The sequence below is a fragment of the Podarcis gaigeae genome (assembly GCF_964106915.1).
Source record: "Podarcis gaigeae genome assembly, chromosome: Z".
In the NCBI taxonomy this organism is placed as follows: domain Eukaryota; kingdom Metazoa; phylum Chordata; class Lepidosauria; order Squamata; family Lacertidae; genus Podarcis; species Podarcis gaigeae.
The window spans coordinates 15,186,699-15,208,442 of NC_139691.1; the positions used below are offsets into that span (position 1 = coordinate 15,186,699).

General features: G+C 46.2%; 1 protein-coding gene and 1 long non-coding RNA gene across 3 annotated transcripts in view; one reads left to right on the forward strand and one right to left on the reverse strand.

The window, feature by feature from the left end:
- LOC310836356 overlaps nt 1-21,744 on the reverse strand; it is a 61,776-nt gene that overhangs the window by 20,230 nt on the left and 19,802 nt on the right. The gene's annotated exons all lie outside the window — the stretch shown is intronic.
- The window catches only part of DDX31 (DEAD-box helicase 31), a 63,568-nt gene continuing 41,928 nt past the window's right edge, over nt 105-21,744 (forward strand). The window contains exons 1-14 of one of the 2 annotated variants that reach the window (XM_083721392.1): nt 105-762; nt 2,959-3,206; nt 3,725-3,800; nt 5,426-5,469; nt 6,529-6,599; nt 7,992-8,056; nt 8,499-8,543; nt 9,995-10,036; nt 11,777-11,841; nt 13,877-13,996; nt 14,337-14,443; nt 15,044-15,285; nt 16,225-16,386; nt 18,405-18,464. In XM_083721392.1, coding sequence (XP_083577518.1) covers nt 652-762; nt 2,959-3,206; nt 3,725-3,800; nt 5,426-5,469; nt 6,529-6,599; nt 7,992-8,056; nt 8,499-8,543; nt 9,995-10,036; nt 11,777-11,841; nt 13,877-13,996; nt 14,337-14,443; nt 15,044-15,285; nt 16,225-16,386; nt 18,405-18,464 — 1,458 coding nt within the window. In that variant the 5' untranslated portion in view covers nt 105-651. The remainder of the gene's footprint in view (nt 763-2,958; nt 3,207-3,724; nt 3,801-5,425; nt 5,470-6,528; nt 6,600-7,991; nt 8,057-8,498; nt 8,544-9,994; nt 10,037-11,776; nt 11,842-13,876; nt 13,997-14,336; nt 14,444-15,043; nt 15,286-16,224; nt 16,387-18,404; nt 18,465-21,744) is intronic. The other variant, XM_083721393.1, reaches the window with a different exon arrangement.

Sequence of the window (21,744 nt, forward strand, 5' to 3'; positions counted from 1 at the left end):
CCGAGGTAGGTTAGTTAGGCTGAGAGTGGCTGACCCAAAGTCCCAGTTCATGGCCGAGTGGAGAGATTTGAACCCTGGTCTCCCAAGGTCCTAGTCCGACACTAGATCCACTACAGCACACTGACTCTATTATTCAAATTATTAGTTATGAGACCACCAGCCTCAGGTTCTAGGACAGGTTATAACAATTAAAACACTATGTTAAAAACGACTTGGAGTCACATAAGATGGGTCCTAAAAATACACCTTTCAATTGTTTAAAGCGCGGAGGGGAATAAAGACCACAGCTCCTATTATCATGTTTTTGTGTGTGTGTTGTGAGTGTCCGCAACCAAAGTAACTCGAATCAAACAGGAAAAACGGCCCTGCGGCACCTTGAAGACTAAGACACTCGCGATTATGTATAACTTTTCCTAACACAGAATCCACTACACTTCTGCTTTTCTGCAAGGGATCTTATTAGACACCTATGTTTGGGGTCCTTCTCCTTCCAACATACGCACGTGGGTGCTGGTGGGGTAATGACTCAAGTGTGCAAAACTCTGGGAGTCTGTATTGGGAGTTACTGCTGCTGTTCCCCTAAAAGCCTGGTATTAAATCGATTTCTGGGTCCCCTAACTCCCTGTCAGAAGTGCTTCGTTTCAAGCAGCCATGGATTGCGATGAGGGGCTGTTCATCAACGTCTGCCAGCGTCCTTCAGGTCTGCAGCCCCGCACTCAGCAGAGGACAGCCTCAAAGCCACAGCATGGCAAGGCAAAAAAGGTATGCTTGTTTGAGGTTGCTGGTGAGGGAGAAAGCGTTTTGGGGGAAAGGGGGCCGCCAGAGTGAACGGAGTTGGAGCAGCTCCTGTACCTACCTCAGTTGGGGCGTTTTAGTTTAGATTGGGAGTTAGGTAAGGATGTGGGTGAGTGAGATGTTCAAAAATATATATATGATCAAGGAGCTGGAGGAACTCCCCTAGTATTAGGAAAGGCTGCAACATGTTTTAATGGTTTTATTAAGATTTTATTGTATTACAAAAGTACATACAGTGTCCTTGATGTAAGTTCGTAGAGTTGAAAGGCTGCAACATTTGAGGCTAATTTATTTAAGGGAAAAGGCTGAGTAAGGGAGGACATGGTAGAGGTGTATACAATTATGCATGGTGTGGAGAATAGGTTTATCTCCCCTTCTCATAAAACTAGAACCTGGGGTCATCCAAAGTAGCAGAAAGGTGGGAGATTCAGGGCAGACTGAAAGAAGGACTTTTTTCACACAGGGCACAATTAAACTATGGGATTTTCTCCCACAAGTTGTACAGTGGTGGTGGTCAGGGCAGTGATCTGGCCCTGGGGCGCCAATCTCAAGGGGGGGGGGCTCACATTATGACACTTGGTTTTTTGGAGAATTTGAAAAGTTCTTCAATATGAATTTAGATCAAATTGGAGAGCCAGTGTGGTGTGGTGCTTAGAGGTGTTGGACTAGGACCTGGAAGATCAGGTTCAAATCTCTTCTTCTGTGACTTGGGAGCCAGTCACTGCCTCTTGGCCTAACTAACCTACCTCACAGCATTGTTGTGGGGAATTAAACAAGGAGGGAGAGAATCACGTACACCACCTTGGAGGAAAAGGATAGGATATAAATGCAGCAAATAAATTGTGACACACTCATCTTATAGCTGCATATCTAAGCAAATAAGAGACGTGATTTTGTAAAATATGTACAAGTTTTGTTAACTGATATAGAACATAGGGTCATAGAATCATAGTTGGGAGTTCAAGGGTCATCTGGTGCAACATCCTGCAGTGCAAGATTGTGTTCTGTACCTAATATCAACAGTGATGTTGCATGAAACTAAGGTTTTTTTCCATCAAAAATGATTTCATATCACAGAAAAAGACTAGAAAAGAATCTGCCAAATTAAAAATATTTTGTTTGCATATGTCATAATCCTTTTGTGGCCATGTTTATTATAATGTGGTGCCTGAAAAGCTAGAAGTAATGTGGGGTTTTACTGTCCTCTGATAGGTCTTGGCAATGCCCCCAAACTAGGAGAGCTTTGAGTGGCGATAACATAATTAATAAATTTCCCCTCTCCATTATACTGCTGAAATATAATTAAGATTTTTAGGGAGCGGGGGCATAGATTTTTATGTGGCAGGATTGTGAAGTTAGTTTAAGTACCGGTACTTAAGACAAATTCCTGAGCACTAAATTAATTTTATGCCTTTTGTATCAGGCGCTGGTTGGTGAATTTCAGGGACTGCATTAAAAAAAAAAAAAAAGCCGTGCAGAAGTCTGCCCACACTTGGTTTAAGTGAGCCAGATTCAGTATCCATAACAACACAACAGTAGAAGAGCTGTGCTCAATCAGGGTATTCCAGCATCCTATTCTCACAGTGGCCTACCAAGACACCCCAATGGGAAGTCTGCAAGCAGGGCCTGAGCACAAACAGCAACACCAGGGTCAGCAAACTTTTCCAGCAGGGGGCCGGTCCACTGTCCCTCAGACCTTGTGGGGGGCCGGACTATATTTTGGAAAAAATATATGAATTCCTATGCCCCACAAATAATCCATAGATGCATTTAAAATAAAAGCACACATTTTACTCATGTAAAAACATGCTGATTCCCGGACCATCCGCGGGCCAGATTTAGAAGGCGAATGAGCCGGATCCGGCCCCTGGCCCTTAGTTTGCCTACCCATGAGCAACACTTTCCCTACTTGTGATTCCCAGCAACTGGTATTTAGAAGTATATTGTCTCAGACAATGGTTTGAAGTTGTTGGTTTGAAACTAACCATACTTTCCATGAACCATGGTTTGTCAGTCCAAATGCCATGACAAATATGGTTAAGCAAAATCTTCTGAATGCCAAGTCCCAGCCGCATGGGAGATGGGAACCACACAAGCCTAGGCTCATTCTGACATTTGTTGCTGAATCTGTCCCCCTGTTTCATCTTGTTTTTCTTCCTTAAGTCTGGGCAAATAAAATTTGAATGCCCCCAGGAAGGGAATCCACTAAAGCGGAAGCCAGCTCCACCTTCGCCCCAAACCAGGAGGCCACAGAAGAAAGCTAAAAGTGGTATCAAAGAAGCAGGCTTGCCAAAGTTTCCTTCACAGAAACCTTTAACTGATGCAAAGGACAGTGACGCCGGAGGCAACAGACCTTTTGTTAAGACTTCCTGCCTCTTCAAAAACAACCCTGAAATTCCAGACATTCAGAGGTACTTATTTTTAATCCCGCTTTTCTGATAAAATGTGGGTAACCAAAGGGAGGGAAAACTTCATGCCTAGGTGCAAAATGTGGCCCTCCAGGCCTGTCTGTCTGGCCCTAGGAGTTTCATGTAGACCACCTTCCCCAGCCACACCCTCTTTCCTTAGGCCACACCCTTAACTAGTCTTTCTTCACAGCCCCCTTTGATGCTTTTGCCAGGCTTGATTGTGCTAAGGACTCTTGCTTGTCTGGATAGAGAGGGATGTGTGAGTGTGTTTAGAAGTAGCCTACAAAGGTTAACAGAATAACAACAACAACAACAACAACAATAATAATACATGAATTGCTCTGCCTACTTTTGGCTCTGACCCTGCCCTACCAAAGTGCCTGTGGCCCTTGCCACAAATGCATATGTTTGTCCCAGGTTACCTCTAGCACACTGGAAGCGCTCTCCCTTCTACAAAGTTGGAACCATCCTTTCTAGCCATGTTTCAAGGTTGCGACTTAATAAATTAATTCCTTCTACAGAACATCAGTGAAGCAAGTGCAGGAGAAAGTTTTCACTTCAGACTCCTTTGATCAGTTGGGCCTCCATCCCCATTTGGTGGGTACTTTATTTCTTTGTGTTATGTCTCAGTTGGAGTAGGAGTAGTTAATGAAATTTATTAAATTGCTTTCCTCAAAGATCCAATGCAACTTTACAAAAGTTCTTGTTCAGTTCCCAGCATACAGCACTAAAGCATTATTTATAATGTCCGCAATACTAGTTTGGTGTGCAGAGGGGCCAGCTGCCTCATTTGGAATTGTTGTTGTTGTGTTAAATTATTTTTTTATACCACTCTGTATCCATAGCTGTCAACGTTTCCCTTTTTTAAAGGGGAATTCCCTTATTCCGAGGAGGATTCCTCACAAGAAAAGGGGAAAGTTGACAGCTGTGCCTGTATCTGAAGATCAGAGGTGTATATTATGTTTTATCTGGTCCAGGGATGGGGAATCTTAAGTCCTCCAGAGGTTGCTGCGCTCCCACAATATCTGACCATTGGCTCTGCTGACTGTGGCTGAAGGGAGTTTGAATCCACTAAATATATGAGGAGCCACAGGTTCCCCAGCTGTATCACACTTTACCCTGTGGGGTGGGTTAACTGGACCTTTCCCCTCCTCTGTTCCCCAGAATTAGATCATTCTCATCATCGAATTAGAAGGGACCTTGGAGGTCATCTACTCTAACCCTTTGCTTCATGCAGGATTGGAATTGCAGGATGCAGCGTCTACAGAAGTGGGGAGCCTTTGTCCCATGGGACAAATTTTCCCATATATTACTCCTTTGGTACAAAGTGGCTTGCATTGAAACTGCAGCTAAAACAGAAAGGGGTGCTAAGCTTATTTTTAACAATGCCTTCTATGAAAACTTTGGCAGGTAGACGGGATGCCCCCCGGACCCCTGTCAATCATCTGAAGTTACTAGGGATTTGGGGGGGGGGCTGGAACTCACTGGAACTGAGTTCTGCCACCTCTTTGTAGCGTACTGGCAGCTGTGTCAGAGGCTTCAGGCTGCATGCAGTTCATCGCTTTGTGTCAGAGGCTGTGGGGCAGCGCATTGGTGTCGATTGGGCAAAGAAGCATTTTTTTAGGCTCCCACTCACCTGCCATAGTTGGCCCACAGATGTGGAGGCAGTCAAAATATCTGGTCCTGTAGGCCTAAAAGTTTCCCTCTTCCTGGAGAGATGGCCATCCAGCTTCTGATTATATATATCCATCAAATGAGAGCCCACAACCTCCTGAGGGAGTCTTTTCTTAAACAGCTATTACACTCAGGGGTCAGTAGACTTTTTCAGCAGGGGACCGGTCCACTGTCCCTCAGACCTTGTGGGGGACCAGACTATATTTTGGAAAAAATATATGAATTCCTATGCCCCACAAATAACCCAGAGATGCATTTTAAATAAAAGGGCACATTTAAATAAAAGGGCACACTGATTCCTGTACCGTCCGTGGGCCAGATTTAGAAGGCGATTGGGCCGGATCCGCCCCCCGGGATTTGCCTACCCATGCTTGAGAAGTTTTCCCCTAATGTTGACTGTTCCCGTTAAAATACTTGTTGCTTTTTCTTCATTCTCCTCTCTGTTTTAACATTTTTGACATGATACCGGTTTGGCTATTTCTGTCCAATTCTAGGATCAAACATGTTATGTCCTAAATGTTTTATTTTTGTCTCTGCCTCCCCACCAGGTTTCAACCCTAATCTCTGTCTTAAAAATATCTAGCATGACCAGGTAAGTGTGTGGGTGTGTAATTATTGCATGAATAGAAGTATTTATTGTAAGTTGCCTAGAAACTGCCCTGGGTTTGATGACTTAACAAATCAATTAATCAAATTCATTTTTGTTTGGAGAAAAGGCAGATTGGAAGTGACATGATAAATATGTAATTCTACATGGTGTGGAGGAAGTGAATCTTGTGATACTAGAAGTCGGGGATATCCAGTGAATGTTAATTTTGGATGGCTGGCAAACTCTTCCTAAGATTTAGTCCCAAAGCCTGGTTACAGCACTGAGAAGGTCTTGTCCTAGGTCCCAACATGGTGTGTTCCTGGGGATGTTGGAACACACAGGAGGGGCTTGGAGAATGGTCTCAATAGGCAGGCGCATGGTCCTTTGGACATCCCAGTTACAAACAATAACGGCCTTTAGAAGTCATCACCAGCACTTTGGGTTGGTGTAGGAAGCAAACAGGAAGCCAGTTTAGCTGTTTCCATAAGAGAGTTGCATGCTACCCATCAACAGCTTAGTCACAGCAATTGGGACCCTTTCTAATTTCCAGACTGGAGGTACCCACTGCTGCACCACAGTATTTAGTTAACCTATTATTATCTTAACAGATATTAGTTACTTAACCAACTATTATGTATTGTGAAGGATTAGACTAGATCAGACATGGGCAAACTGAACCCTCCAGATGTTTTTGGGACTACAACTCCCATCATCCCTAGCTAACAGGACCAGTGGTCAGGGATGATGGGAATTGTAGTCTCAAAACATATGGAGGCCTGAGTTTGCCTATGCTTGGCCTAGATGGATTTTGTGGTCCCTTACAGCTGTACAGTTCTAGGATTTTATTATTTAACTATTAACTGACAATTACTTAACAGACTATTATCTCATTGACTATTATCTAATTAGCTATCACTTAACAGACTGAACCAGCATCTTTCTAGCTTACACTAATGACCAGCCAGCACTGTTAGATGTGTAAGCAACTGTTACATTCTTAATACTTCGACCTAAAATAGAACGTGTCTTGTTTTTTCTTAACTTCTCCTTTTGTTGCAAAAGTGTTCAGAAGCAAACTATTCCCATACTATTGCAAGGAAAAGATGCGCTGGTGAGATCGCAGACAGGTTCTGGTAAGTGTGGGGGAGGGGTTGTGTGTGTATATGTAGGCTGCTTGTTTGGGCTTTGCTTTAAAAGGGGGCCTACAAATAATTTTAAATACAGTCATACCTCGGGTTACAGCCGCTTTAGGTTGTGTTTTTTTGGGTTGTAGACTGCCGAAACCCAGAAGTACCAGAATGGGTTACTTCTGGGTTTCGGAAGTCGCACAAGCACAGAAGACGCGGGTTGCGAATGCTGTGGGTTGCGAACGTGCATCCCACACTGATCACGTTCGCAACTCGTGCGTCCACTGTATAGTATAAAGGAGTAGTAGGTAACCTTTGACCCTCCAGATACTAGGCAGGGACTATTAGAGTTGTCTTTCAGTAACACGTGGAGGGGTCAAAGATTCCCTCCACCTGGTGTAAAGTGACCCTTTGGTTGTACTGCATTGTGTGATGGTCAGTTGTATGGGCACTCTGTTGTCTCAGGGATCTAACAGAAGTAGGGCAGTTGATTGATTCTGGCCCACCATGAGGAAAGAACAGTGGTGATGTCATTAGCAAGCGAGCAAGCTCTGTGCTAGATTTGGGAAGCCACCTTTGACATGGCGTGTCAATGGCTAAATGTCTGGTGCAGGGACAGGGAACTCGCTGCCCCTGTCGGCTCTAGCCAGCATGGCCAGTAGTCAGGGAAGATGGAGGCTAGAGTCCAACAGCATCTGTAGTTCTGTTGAGTCAACCCCATATGTTCCCACTCAACCACTTCAATCACTGGAACTGGCAATGTTACAGGTGCCACAAAATACTTGTTCTGCATTTGTAAGGAATCAATCTTGTTGTGTGGTGGCACCTCTTGAGAGATAGATGAATGCAATAGGTGGAAGAATTCCTGTTATTTAGAAGAGACATTCCCGAGAGACAAAACAAAATAAAAAAATTCCTTCCAGTAGCACCTTAAAGACCAACTAAGTTAGTTCTTGGTATGAGCTTTCGTGTGCATGCACACAGAAGTGTGCATGCACACGAAAGCTCATACCAAGAACTAACTTAGTTGGTCTTTAAGGTGCTACTGGAAGGAATTTTTTTATTTTGTTTTGACTATGGCAGACCAACACGGCTACCTATCTATTCCCGAGAGAGACAGAGAGAAACGGGGGAGGCTGTGGAACCTGTTTCCCTCTATGCATTGTTGGACTCCCAACTCCCATCAGCCCCAGCCAGGATGGCCAACAGAATGAGGATGATGGGAACTGTAGTCTGGCAACATCCAGAGGGTTCCCCACTGCTAATCTGAAGAATGAGGAGATATGTGAAATTGGTCTTTTATAAAGGCCTATGCTCTGGGTGTAAAAGGCAACTGTGCCTTACTCCACACACAGTTTTGCTTATGACTGTTAAAATCTAATATCTTTTCTCTCGAAGGTAAAACTCTGGCCTACGGAATCCCTCTAGTACAGGCCTTGCAAAGAGCAGAGCCGAAAATAAAGGTGAGTGTGTTGAAATGGGCTTCCTCTCTCTCCACCTTGTAAAAAAGAATAGCCGGTTTTCTCAACCACTTCATATTTATCAGTAATTCTCAAAATAACCTTGAATGATGTCTTTAAGGTGGAGAGCATCCCCTCCACCAGGACCAAGGTCTGCTGTTCTTGCGCCTTTCACTTATGGGAGGATGCTTGCTGTTTTAAAAATATCTATGAAGGTTGAGTTCGTTGGCATGACTTGTGGCTCCCTCAGAGATTTTCTGATAGTCCCTAAAAAGGCTCTTCTGGAAGCACCATGTGAGAAAAGAGAGAGATCCAAGCAGACTCTGGCACTACGGGGAATTGTGGCATGCTGGGTTGGTTGAAGATGACAAGGGCTCTTTCCCTTCTATCTCGCGTTCCTCTGTGTCCAATGTTGCCACTTACCCTACACCTCTTGTTTCCATAGCGTAGTGATGGTCCATATGCTCTCGTACTGGTCCCAACCAGGGAGGTAAGTTGCTGGGCATTTGAGGTTAACTCCTAACCACACCGGTTTCAGGGTTAGTAATGTTGCTATGGGGGCAACAGGCAGCCTTCAACCTAATTGCCTGTGGGTAACAAAGAGAAAGGGACAGAGAGAGAGAAGGAGTGGTTGAAAGGGGGGAAGGAGGGAGAGAGAAGGGGTGGTGAGGAGAAGGGGAGGGGAGAGAAAGAAGGGTGGTAGAGAGCGCTTGCTCTGCATTCAGAAGATCTCAGGTTCCATACCCAACAGGTCGTGGTAGGACTGGGAAAGATTCCCTGCCTGAAACCCTGAGGAGCTGCTGCCAGCCAGTGTATACAGTGTTGAGCTAGCTGGACCCACTGGCCTGACTGGGTATACCACTGGAAGGAGTGCAGAAAGAAGAAATTCTGTGGTGCATCTGCACTAGTGAAACTGGACACCTTCAACGGCCCCACCTGCAGTAGAACATGTCTCTCTCATATTGGCCTCTACAGCCATAGCAGGCGCCGTAACCCTCCAATGGTTTGACTTTACCCCCTATGGCACATTCTTCCATTGTTTCTTGAGACAGACAAATGCAAACAACAACAATAGCAAGAGAGCTAATGGCTTTCAACCTTTTTGAGTCCATGGCTTCCTTGACCAACTCCATTCCTTCTGTGGCACCCTGTGCGGGTCAGGAGCCCAGTTATGTCACCCCTTGCATTCAGAGCTTTCAGCCTCTCACCCTTTTTCGAACACCCTCCTTTGTGGAGTGTTCCCTTAGCCCTTTTCCTCTCTGTTCTCGGGAGTCCTCCGGGCAACTACTTTTACCGCCCTTGCTCTCTGAGCTGCCCACCCCAAGGAGAGGTGCCTCCTCACACTACCCCACAAGGGCCTGGGAAGAGGATGCTCACAGCCTTAGTGGCCCATCAGAGATTGACCAAAGGTTATCATGGGGCCAGCACCTTACCTTGGGTGGCAGCAGTGGGTGCTGATGGGCCTGGTGGAAAGGCTCCCCTTCAGCACCAGGCACTCAGCTACCAGGCAGGCCATGCACACAGCAAGCACAATAAAGGCCAGTGCAGCACCTGCCTGCCTGTTTGCCCGGCTTCCCGCTTGTCTGTTCATTCCCAACAGCAAGGCTGGTGGCTGGCTGGGTTCCCTCACGCGCTTGCTAACTCTGAGGCCTCCTCAGCTCCTGGCAATCAGCACCCCTTGGTCAGCCCAGAGCCACCATTCGCCTGGGGAGCTTGTAGCCAGGGCTGCTGCAACAAACAGCTGTGGAAGGCAGAGATGAGAGGGCATCAAGGGAGGGAGGGAAGGAAAGAGGGACAGAGGCCAGTGTTGCCTGTGGCACCCCTGAGCATTATTCAAGGCACCCCAGGGTGCCACAGCACACTGGTTAAAGGAGAATGATGTTTTAATGCAAATTTTGAGTGAATGTGTATTAATTTGGTTTAATCCCTTCTTTTCTCCAGCTAGCTCTACAGAGCTTTGAAACTGTCCAGAAACTGTTAAAGGTAAATATTTACTTTTGGGGAAGTAGGAGTCATTTTAAGTTCTATGTTGTTAAACTTCTGATTTCCTGATGTTGTTGGACTGTAACTCCCATCATCACCCAGCTTAGCCCAGTATTCAGGGATGATGGAAGTTGTGGTCCACAGGTGTCATGAGACCCATGGTTGAAGATACTGTTTAGAGAAGGAGATACGAGATAATTGGAGAGAAGCTTGGGGTGCAGAGAGGTAGCCAGAGGTTCCTCAATCCTCTTCAGCTTTCCCCTTCTGTCTTGGGATGGGGGCTGCTGAATGGTCAAATTCAGCATACGTTGGCCATGCTTGCCCAGCAGAATGTAAAGTTTAGCAATGGTTCTGATATTGCACAGCCTCTGTATAGCACTGTATTAATGTATACTATAACGGGGGTGCATGTGTCTCTCTGTACCTACAATAGTTCCCTGGTCACTTGGAGGTAAATGCATGCTCACCATAGGTGATCAGCTGTGCTATTTGGGGGCAAGGGGTGCGTGTTCATGTAACATTAAGCCATTGTTTAGCATTACTTCCTTACAAGACCAACATCATGGACAAAGGTGGGATCCTGTCCGCATTGACTTGTCCGCTAAATAATGGTGACTGGTGCCCATTGGGACTAGTGGGACAGAAGGCAGGGATCCCAAACAGTATGTGGAGGCAGAGCCAACTCATTCTAGTTTTGATGCTATCCTTCTCCCTGCTAAGTTCTGAAAGGGCAAAACTAAGACCCAGGAGGAGGAAGATGACAGGCTAGATGAAAGTAAGAAGGCAAGCAGTGAGGGCTGGCAGGAGGAAGATTGCAGAGGTGGGGCTTGAATTAGTTGGCTCTGCCTGTCTTAGGCTCTGTCTCTGCCTACAGTTGGTCTCCCTGCCTTCCACCCTACCATTCCCATCAGCCACCACTGCCTGGCTCTTTACGTCTCTGTGTGTACTGGCCATGCCTCCTGATAGGAAGGAGCACATGTTAGATAAGTGACATACAGAGATGCAGCAGAGACACTCCACTGTGGATAAGTGCCTTGCGCTTACGTTATTCTACAAGGGGCAACACTAGAGGCAGAAGCTGACAGCCAGGGCCACCACCCCTGGACGGGTTGTAAGGGAGAAGGCAAGCAGGGGTGGACTGTCTGGGAGCAGACTGAGGTTAGTGAGGCATTTCCCCATTCATCCTAATGGGCCAGTCTCCACTGCTTTGAAATAACCCCTGAGGATTCTGGAGCACGTTCTAGGGCACCCACTTGATTCACGTCCTGGTCTGTGCCCTTTCTATCTTAAGCTGTGTGAACTGAGGGGACTTGCTAGAACATATCCAACTGTCCCCTGAGCTTTGCAGTTGGCATGTGGATCATATATAGAGAGCAAGTTGGGTTGGGGGTTTTTGACCCTCCAGATGTTCCTGTACTACAGCCCCCATTATCTTTGGCCAGGCTTGCTGGGGCTGATAGGAGTTGTAGTTCAGCAGCAGCAGGAGGGCCAAAGGTTCCCCACACCTGATAATAGAATCAAAAGGAACTTCAGAGATCATCTGGTCTTCTGGTCAATGCAGGAATCAGTGCAAGAAGATCACTGGGGTGTTGCTGGACTGTTTTTGTTTTCGAAGGAAAGCCTGTCTGCTTCCTGTCGCTCATTGTCAAACTCCCTGCCTTTGCAACTTGGTTTGAAATGTGAGTGCCCCACTTTCTCAGTTATCCACCACTCTTCCTTCCTTCCCCCTCCTCCATTTAGCCCTTTACCTGGATTGTTCCTGGCGTGTTGATGGGAGGAGAGAAGAAAAAGTCTGAGAAAGCCAGGTAGGACATCACTTTCATAAAACCTGTAGGGGTTATTTTTTTTCTAGTTCACTCTTTCTCCTCCAGTCCCTTTCATCTGTCACTCTCTCTCTCCCAGGGTGCCTTTTTTTTTATTAGTGGGGAGAGAGTGACTTTGGATCAGGCTGTGAGTACCCCCCACTGTGGATCTTACAAAAAACGGACAGCTGAGCCAGCAGGAAGTGTGTTCATCTTTCTCTCTCTGGTTGTAAAATGTTGATGAGCTTCTTTAGCCTGTGATCCCTGTCGGTGTGTGTAAGATTCTTTCTCTACTCTTCTCCGTTCCCCTCACCCCCCAAAAAGATCTTCTGTTCCACCCAGGTCTCTTGCAAGCTCTTCTGTTTGCTCAACTGATGGGACAGGGAAGGGCCATAGCTCAGTGGCAGAGAATCTGTATGGCATGCAGAAGGTTCTTTGTTCAGTCTGCAGGTTGGACTGGGAATGTTCTCAGTGTCTGATACTGAGCTAGATGAACCCAGTTGTCTGACTCGATATAAGGCAACTTCTTATGACAAGAACTGGAATCTCGGAAGTTATTTTTTTAGAGGCAAGGACTATGGCTCAGTGGTAGAGCATCTGTTTTCCATACAGGAAGTCCCCCATTCAATCCCTAGCATCTCCAGGTATGGTTGGGAATGTGCCCTGCCTGAAACTCTAGATGATGCTCAGCTAGAAAGACCAATGGTCTGACTAAGTATAACACAGCTTCCTATTTGTTTGGAACCATGTTTTTTAAGAGGAAAGGACTGCACCAACAGTGCTAGAGCATCTATTTGCATGCAGAAGGTCCCAGGTTCAATCCAGATGGGTTTGGGGATGACCCCTGCTTGAAATTTTTTGAGAACTGCTGCCAGTCAACAAAGACAATACTGTGCTTGAACCAGTGATTTGGCCTCTGTATAAGGCAGCTTCCTATGTTGCCATTTTGCAGTAAGAAAGTGTGTGTGTGTTGTTAAGAGTCAGAAAAGGGCAGCGTAGATTATGTGTCTGGAACTTCCTTGGGATTCCACTCCCATTGGGCCCTTCAAGCATGACTAATGGTCAAGGATGACAGGAGCTCTTGCACAGCAACATCCAGGGGATCACCATGTTGGGTATCCTTGCCTTAGATCTTCTGGGGAAATTCTGCTTGTGCAGAATTCTATGAATATCACAGGGCGCTGAACAATAAGCAGCCACCCCTGTACAGACACCCTTCCCTCTGCCATTTGTGAAGCAACAGCCATGAGCTGCTTCAGACATCTTGTGAAGACTAATCTATATCCTGACCCATAAGATTGGACCCCTTTAAAGTTTATCTTGAGTTCCTTATTTTTAAATTTGTTTTTACATGCTTTCATGCTACTGTTTTACTGATTTATGTCAATTTTTTCTTTCAACCATGATGTTTGCTATCTTTATGCTGTGTTCTACTTAGAGGCTCTTTGGGTGGGGGGTTCCCATGTTTGGAAAATGGGAGAGTTACCTGTTCTGGATGGGGTTGTGCTCCCTCTGAAGGACTAAGTTCATGGTTAGTCCTGGGGTAGCCTCACCGCTATAGTCCTTGCACCAGGAACCTTGAACCTAGATTACTGTAATGCGTTCTTTGTGGGGTTGCTCTTGGATCTGATTTGGTAGCTTCATCTGCAGCTGAATGCTGCAGCCACATTGCTGGTGGGAGTTTTGTGTCAAGAATATGTGACACTAGTATTAAAAAAGCTGCACGGGCTGCCTACCTGCTACTGAGCCAGGATCAAGGTTCCTGTTTTGATTTACAAAGTCCTGAACAACTTGGGTCCAGGATACCTCAAGGATTCTGGTTTGGAAGCAGAACTGAAGCTGGCTTGACTCACCTGTGGTACGAAATCCATGAACCTTGGCAAACAAAGAGGTTCAGTGTTTTGTATGTGTCAGGATTAGAGATCACAAAGGGAGGGAGGAGCTTATGAACGAGGTGTGATCTTTTGTTAACAGTTAGTCTGTTTTACCCATGTGTTCAATCACTCTTCTTCTGATTTTTTTTTTTAATTTAAAATAGATTACGCAAAGGAATAAACATCCTAATTGCCACTCCTGGCCGCCTGGTGGACCATATCAACTCCACCAAATGCATTCACTTCCGCCAGATCCAGTGGCTGATCCTGGATGAGGCAGACAGGTAAGCAGTCCTGGCTGCATCCTCAGTTGTTGGAAGTAGCTGCCCATGAGGGAGGTGGGATCTTTGAGACAACACACAGCAGGTAAGAACATTGGAAGCTGCCTTATATTGAGTCTGTCTAGCTCAGCACTGTCTACACTAACTGGGGGTGGCTCTCCAGGGTTTTCCCCAGCCCTTCCTGGCAGGAGATGGAAGGGACCGAGCCTGGGGCCTTCTGAGAAAGCTCTGCTACTGAGCTCCCATAATGCCAGGTTGCCACCATGAACCAGGAAAGTTGGATCTGTTGCTTATCCTTGTGCTGTTCCTCCCCCCCCCCCCTTATCTCTCACCTGTGTTTCAGGATCCTGGATCTGGGTTTTGAGAAGGCAGTCACTGCAATACTGAATGCCATAAATGCTGACGGTGAGAAGCGGCAAAACGTTCTTTTGTCGGCGACGCTTACAGAAGGTAAGTGCTACATTGGGGTTCATATTTACATTGCAGCAGCCACTGTGGGAGAAGAGGCAGATGGGGAAGTTGACCAGAAAGTCATTGGTGGCAGGGAACTTCTTCCCCCACCCCTACCTCCACCCACGCAAGAGACCTAAGTGGGCCCCCAGCAGCTCTGGCAGGGGTGAGGGAACTTTTTTCAGCCCGAGGACTGAATTCCTTTCTGGGCAGCTTTCTAGGGGCAACATGCTAGTGGTGGGTGGAGCCAGAGGCAAAGTGTGGGCTGAGCGCAAATGTCAATTTTACCTTTTTAGAATACACTAGCTTCTACACACACACATGATCAGAGTTCAAGGATACATCCCAGCCGGGCTAAAGCACTCAAGAAGGGTATGGAGCAGAGCCAGGGAAGGCTGTGGTCTGGGGAGAGTTCCAAGGGCCGGACAGAGGCCTAGAGGGCCACATTTGTTCCTGGCCCTGAGGTTCCCCACCCCGAGATACAGTTTTCAACCAGTATCTCATTAATATTTGCAAGCTCCTCTGGGAGCCATTTCATGTTGAAGAAGAGGATAAAGAAAAAGTGATACTAAATAAATATTCCTTCCCTGCCTGAAACAGGAGTCTCGAGGTTAGCTGACATCAGCTTGCAAGATCCTGTTTACATTTCCATTGCGGAAGGATCACTGGGGTCAAACACTTCCAAGGCAGAAGCATGTGCTAAGGAGGATGCCGGTGTCGCTCCAGTGAGCCTGGAACAAAGAGGATTTGCTGTACCGGAAAACCTCCTGCAGAATGTTGTGGTTGTCCCAAGCAAGCTAAGGCTTGTGACGCTGGCAGCATTTATCCTTGGGAAGTTGAAGGTGAGGCTCTAGTTCTGTTGGCTGACAGGTTAATGGGTGGGCCTTCCCCATATCTTTTCCTACAGTAGACTTAACATGATCCCTCTCTTAAGGGTTTATTGTTTAGAATGTAATAACATAAGAAGTGCCTGATGGATCAAGCTAGTGACCCATCTAGCCAGCATCCTGTTCTCATGGTGGACAAAAATGAGGTGCTACCAGTGAGAAAGGACCTCCTGTGAGCAGGACCCAAGCACAAGGAGAAGCCCATCCTGTGGCTTGTATCGGCCAGTATCCAAAAGCATTATGGAGGCCAAACATGGTCATTGTGATTCGTAGCCACCAATAATAACCTTGTCCTCCACAAATTTGTCTCCTCCTCTTTGAAAACTACCCCAGCTGATGGCCATTGTTACATCTTGTGAGAGAAAACTCCATAATTAGAGCACTGTGCAAAGCAGTCCTTTCTTTCGTCTGCCCTGAATCTCCCAACATCAATTTCATTGGATGTCCTTGAATTTTAGCATTACAGTGGTACCTTGAGTTCCAGACGCTTCAGGTTACAGACTCCGCTAACCCAGAAACAGTACCTTAGGTTAAGAACTTTGCGGAAGGCCCCCATTAACTAAAGTGGTACCTCAGGTTAAGAACAGTTTCAGGTTAAGAACGGACCTCCAGAATGAATTAAGTTCTTAATCTGAGGTACCACTGTATGTGGGGTGTGTGTGTCTTTTTCCACTTCACTTCAATCCAGCTTGGGTCAGCCCTGTGGCCCATCTAGTCCAGCATCCTGTTCTCACAGTGGCCATCCAGATACCCATTATGGGAAGCCCATAAGGAGGACCTGCAGTTCCCTGCAGTTGGTATTTAGAGGCCTACTAGTAGCCACCAATAGCTTTATCTTCTGTCAATTCCACAGTACGCTCAGCCCTTGATTTGTGTCTGTTCTTATTCCCACAGTTTGAAAAATGCAACAAGATGATTGTCTTCTTCTCCAGCTGTGAGCAGGTGGAGTTTCACCACACCCTCTTCCACAAAGTCTTGGCTGCGGACCTTGAGCAGCCGTGGCTTCCTCCTTCGCCCTTGACGTTCGCACGCTTGCATGGTGACATGAAACAAGAGGTGAACTGCCCACTCTCCCAAAACCCCTATTCAGGAGCCGGCCAAAATTGGCTGAAGGTTTTCAAAGGCAATCAGGAATCCTGCTTTTTCCACGTGCCATTTTTGGCAAATTGTTCTTTAAAAAGAAATGGGGCTTAGTCCTATTCAGAGTAAAGTAACGGATAGCCCTGACTAAATTAGGTCTATACTTTCAGTGGGTCTATTCTCAGATACTATCCACAGCCTAATAGTCAGTAACTGGTCTACCTAGCTTCAGTATTGACTGACTGGCAGCAACTCTCCAGGATTTCATACAGGGCACATTTCCCGGCCCTACCTGATGCTCCCTTGGGACTCTCTGCATGCAAAGCAGCTGCTCTGCCACTGAGCTGTGCTGCTTCTTGTGTGTGAGAGAAGAAGGAAATGTGAGAGCTGTTGGGTACTGGTTAGAGAGCCAAGCTAGGGCTAAGGAGACACTGGGGTTCAAATCCTCACTCATCTATGAAGTTGTCATTGGACAACTTTGGTTTTTGAAAGGACTTGGGGGGCCTCAGTGGGATGCCTAAACAGGAAGAGGCTCTGTCACATTTCCAAGTTGTGTTGCAACTGCTACACCTTGAGAAATAAAGAAGCTGCAGTTATGTCCTCGTCTTCTCCTTCCCTGTGGCGACTGGAAATGTGCTTTTCTTGCCCTTGGAATTCCTCACCTCTCTCCAACCCGAGAGAGGCAGAGTGGGCTTCACCTAGCCTGATGCAAACCCCAGCTGTTAAGACAACCAACATACCATTCCAAAGCCAGCAGCAGAGGGCAGATCCTGTCTTTTAGGGCCCAATGTGCAATTAGCCCCCTGTATCTTCAAATTAAGGGAATTAATGGAGCTAAATTGTGCCTCCCATACAGCACTGCTGGGCACATCACTACAAGTTCCTTTGCTTGGGGTTTGAGGGCAGCTTGGCCTAGTTGTTTTCTTTGGCGCACACTGGTGCATCTAGTTCTATCCTCTTCCTTGCCTGTTCTGCTCTCCTTAATTATCAGCCCCCACCCCAGCTGACAGAGTTTATTTATTTTTAAAACCTCTGCACTTTAGGTGCAAAAGTGCCTTTAATATGATATGCAGATTTAGCTCTTAGGAAATTGCCTTATAATATATTGAGTGACACCATTGGTAGCCAAATGTTCCCATCTTAAAAAAAAGGGGGGGGGGGAGAGAAGACCCAGGTACTACTGACTTTTGAACTTGACATCAATACCAGGAAAGGTCCTAGAACAGTCGGTCTGTGAGTACTTAGAAAAGGATATTGTGAATACTAAGACCCAGCACAGATTTCTCAAAAACAAGTTACGCCAGACAAATCTTATTTCTTTTTTTGATGGAGTTACCAGCTTGGTGGAATTCTGTGGACATAGTATATCTTGATTTCAGTAAGGCTTTTGATAAAATCCCCCATGATATTCCTGCAAAGAAGGTGGTAAGATGTGAGTTGAATGAGGTAACTTGTTAGGTGGATTTGTAGCCAGAGCCCATACTAGCCCTTGAAGACTAGTGTGACAGTAAATTAGTTAATTTAAAATCTACCAGTCACTATTAGAGGGGAAAGCCATGTCTGAGAGTTCTTCTTTCATCCCCGTTGCAGAACTAAGATAGTATCTAACCAACAAGTTTTCCCATTGCCCAGGCCCTTATGTTGAAATCCCCCCAATGATTAACCAATTAAATGGCTTTAATTAATCTACTTATTTGTGTAGCACTATCCAAGCACATTTTTGTTAGAGCAGTATAAGATAGGTCCCTGCTGCAAGGAGCTTACAGTATAAATAATTAAAAAACCAATTAAACATGCATCATATTTGGTTATTTATAATTCGTTTGCATAATCTTTTTTTCCTCAGCCTCTCACATTGACGGATCTCATAGGCTTTATCCAAACCCCCAAATCCTTTGTAACCTTTCGTGATCCATGTCCTGCCCATCTACAGGATTAATTTTGCTCACGAAGCACATGGATGCTTGCTTCATAAATCCCTTCATTTCTTTTAGGAGAGGACGTCTGTCTTCCAGGACTTCTTGCAATCAAAGACAAGCATTTTACTCTGCACAGTAAGTTACTGGATAATAAGTTGACAGGAGCGGTTGAGTAGTGTATCACACCAAGTAAGCTGGAGTTAACTCTACATTAGCAAAACAGGATCTGCACAGGAGTGTCATGTCTGATGAGCACAGCAACTCAGGTCTTGTCCCCATGAGGCAGTTGCTGAGACTAAAAGTCCTGCCTCTCCACAGCCGGTTATGTCTCCTCCTCTGCAGGGTTTTTTCCCAAGAGACTGTGCCTGCGTGCCTGTCTTTGCTTCTCCCACTTGATGCCTCTCCTGGTTCTGGGAGACCGGGGGGGGGGGGGGGGGTAGGAGGGAGGGAACTTATTGCAGCAGGAGGGGGAGACACTCATACCTCTTCATAAGCCTGACTCACCTCTGCTTCTTTGCTTTCCTCCTTTTCTACTTCAGCTTCTACCTCTGATTCTGGTCTGCTGTCTGTCACAGAGTCTCCCCGCTCCCTAAGCCCTGTTACCTCTTCAGCTTCTGGCACCTCCTCCTCCTTCCTCTTCTCTCTCTGACCGCTCATCATCATTCATCCCCCACTATCACAGCTCTGAGTCTTCTCCCCTTGGGGTTTCCCCAGCTGGTTCCTCCCACCATTCTTTAGCATCCAACCAGTCCCTGGCATAGCTTTGAATATGAGCAAGTATAATTGACACGCAGTTTATCTTGTCATCTGGCAGGGAAAGTCATGGAATGAATTCAGGGTAAGAGGAGTCCAAAATAAAGGAGTGAGGACTGCATGCCCAGTGGATTTCCAGTTGCCATGTCTGTTGTCTGTCTAGTCCTGATTAACTTAGAAAACTAAGAATACTGAGATCAAAGCACAATAACCTGTTTTGTTATAAACTCAAACTTGCTTCAAGGGCGGATAGAAGACCATCACTGCTTATGGGATGCTAGTAATCTTTCTCTCTACTGCTTCAGACTGCTGCATCACTACACAATTTGCTCACTTAGCCATAGCAGCTGTTAAGCCTGGGAAATCTGTGTGTCTCAGTGATGGCTGCCTACCATAAATGTGTAAATTAACAGCAATCAGGAGCCATTGGAGCTGAAAAGTTCTGGCCACCTCTGACGTTCTGGGTTGCCATAACGTGGCTTTGCTTGATGGTTTATTTTTTTAATTGGAAAATGGTTGCAAGTTTTGGGAATAGGAGCAAGGTGGGCATCAAAGAGTCCTACTGGATCAGGCCCAAAGGTCCAGCAGCTAATTCCCTCCCACTGCTGATAATTTCCAGTGTCTTTACTTGCTCACTAACCAAGAAGGAAGAGTGTAGCCTTCTCTTCTTGTCTGTCCTCAGCATCCATATTTAGCAGCAGACCGCCCTTGGGTATTGGCAGCTGTATTTCCAATTGCCAGAGCTGTAATGTGGCTAGTCCTTATGGATTTCCAGTTGCCATAGTTGAGGTCCTGTTTTAGGGCTTCCCATTGGGACATCTGGTTGGCCACTGTGAGAACAGAATGCTGGAGTAACCTGGCCTCCCTTTATTTGAACAAGCAGGATTGACCAGCCCTACTGTTTGGGACCGTTTGGTGCAGCTACAGCAGTCTACCTCCAATGAAAGACTTTTTATGTGGTTTTTTTTGTTTTGATTTTGAATTCCTACTATCTGAGTAGTAAGGAAAGCTGCTTGGATTTTCTGCCTTCAGGTCCCAAAATTATCTTCTCCTGAGGAGTATAAAGCCTATGCTTCAGACTTTCTCTAGAGCGTGTGAGTCCCATGAGCTTGTGTTTGCCATTTGCCGTCCTAACCAGTATGTTTCCCCTGGATCTCCTGTTTATTTTCCTGTGCCAGTTTCTATGGCACAAAAACAATAATGGCAATCACCCCTCCAAAACTATGGAATTAATAGTAAAAGCCAAACTTTATTTGACTAGTGGGCATTTTGAGAGTGTTGGGGGTGCCAGTTAAAAAATGGCTGCCATGGAGTGGGCATGTCATGACACAAAAAGGACTTCTGTGGAGCACAGCATAACACAGAATTGAATAGTGAACCACCACAACAACTATGCTTACCATGGGAAGTCAGCTATGCCCTGTTGGTCCTGATTATGGACATCACACAGACAGACAGACAGACAGACAGACAGACAGACACACACACACACACACACACACACACACACACTGTTGCTATCTAATAACAAGGAGCATTCCTCAGTATGAGGGAAAATATAGGAGGTAGCCACACAGAAATCGCTTAGTGTGTGCCTGCACATTTTGCCGTATAACTTTCTTTCTAGAAGGGCTAGAGACTTGCTTTTTGTAAAAATAATAATGAAAAATCAGTCTGGGGCACCTTGCAAGAGGCAGCCCTGAAAACCTTCAAGGTTGATAACCCCTGGTGTAGACAATACTGAGCTAGATGGCTCACCAGAGCTTCCTATGCTGTTCCTATGCAGTAATTGTAATTTCCCCCCCTAAACACGCCAATTAACGTTTGAAAAACAGACCAGGGCTTCTCTTGCGAAATGCCTGTGCTTTCTCCTTCACTGAAGTTCTTTGCTTGCCTTTCTCAGGGAGCTGCCTCTGCTTTTTTAAGGGGGGGGGAGCAAGTTCAGTGAGAGGAAGATCATTTTGGAGATTTGTTTGCCTGTTAACTCCATCACGCTAACTCATCCTGCCAGTTTTCTGGCGGGCGCGGCCAAACGCTTTCGCCCTCTGACAGCTTTCTGCGCTCTCCCCCTCTCCTTCCTCCTCCAATCGTGCAGCCCAATCTGTCACTTGGCCGACGGGGGTCCCTTCCCCGCTGATGGCTTTCGACACTCAGCTGTAATGACTCTTGGCAGGCTGGGAAGTCATGAGAGCTCCTACCTTCCGCTTGGCCCTCTCTCTTCCCACCCCCCGACTCTGCCTCTCTTTCTCGCTTCCCCCTGTTTTAGCTAAAGCGCTTTGTGTGTGCCTCTTTTTGGTAAATAAATGAGTCATTTTAATCCAACTGACAGCCTGGCACCTGAACGAGCTGCCTTCCATCTGCACCTTCTACGCCTTGCGGAGGCTGCCAATTGTCAAGACTAAGGCCTTCAAGGCCTCACCACTGAGTGCCCTTTCAGGAACGACTTCATCAGATTTCTTTCTCTCTCTTCTGTCCCTAAATCTTGGGGGTGTTGGTGGGTCCTGAACATTGGGGTTGTACACAGGATCCAAATTTGGAAAGATTTTTAAAACACCCCTGCCTCAACTCCAGAGCTCCAGCGGTGGAGATGGAAGTGCAGCAAACTTAACTTTGAGCACTTGCCATTCATGGTATTTATACCAGGCCAATCTAGAGGCTCATA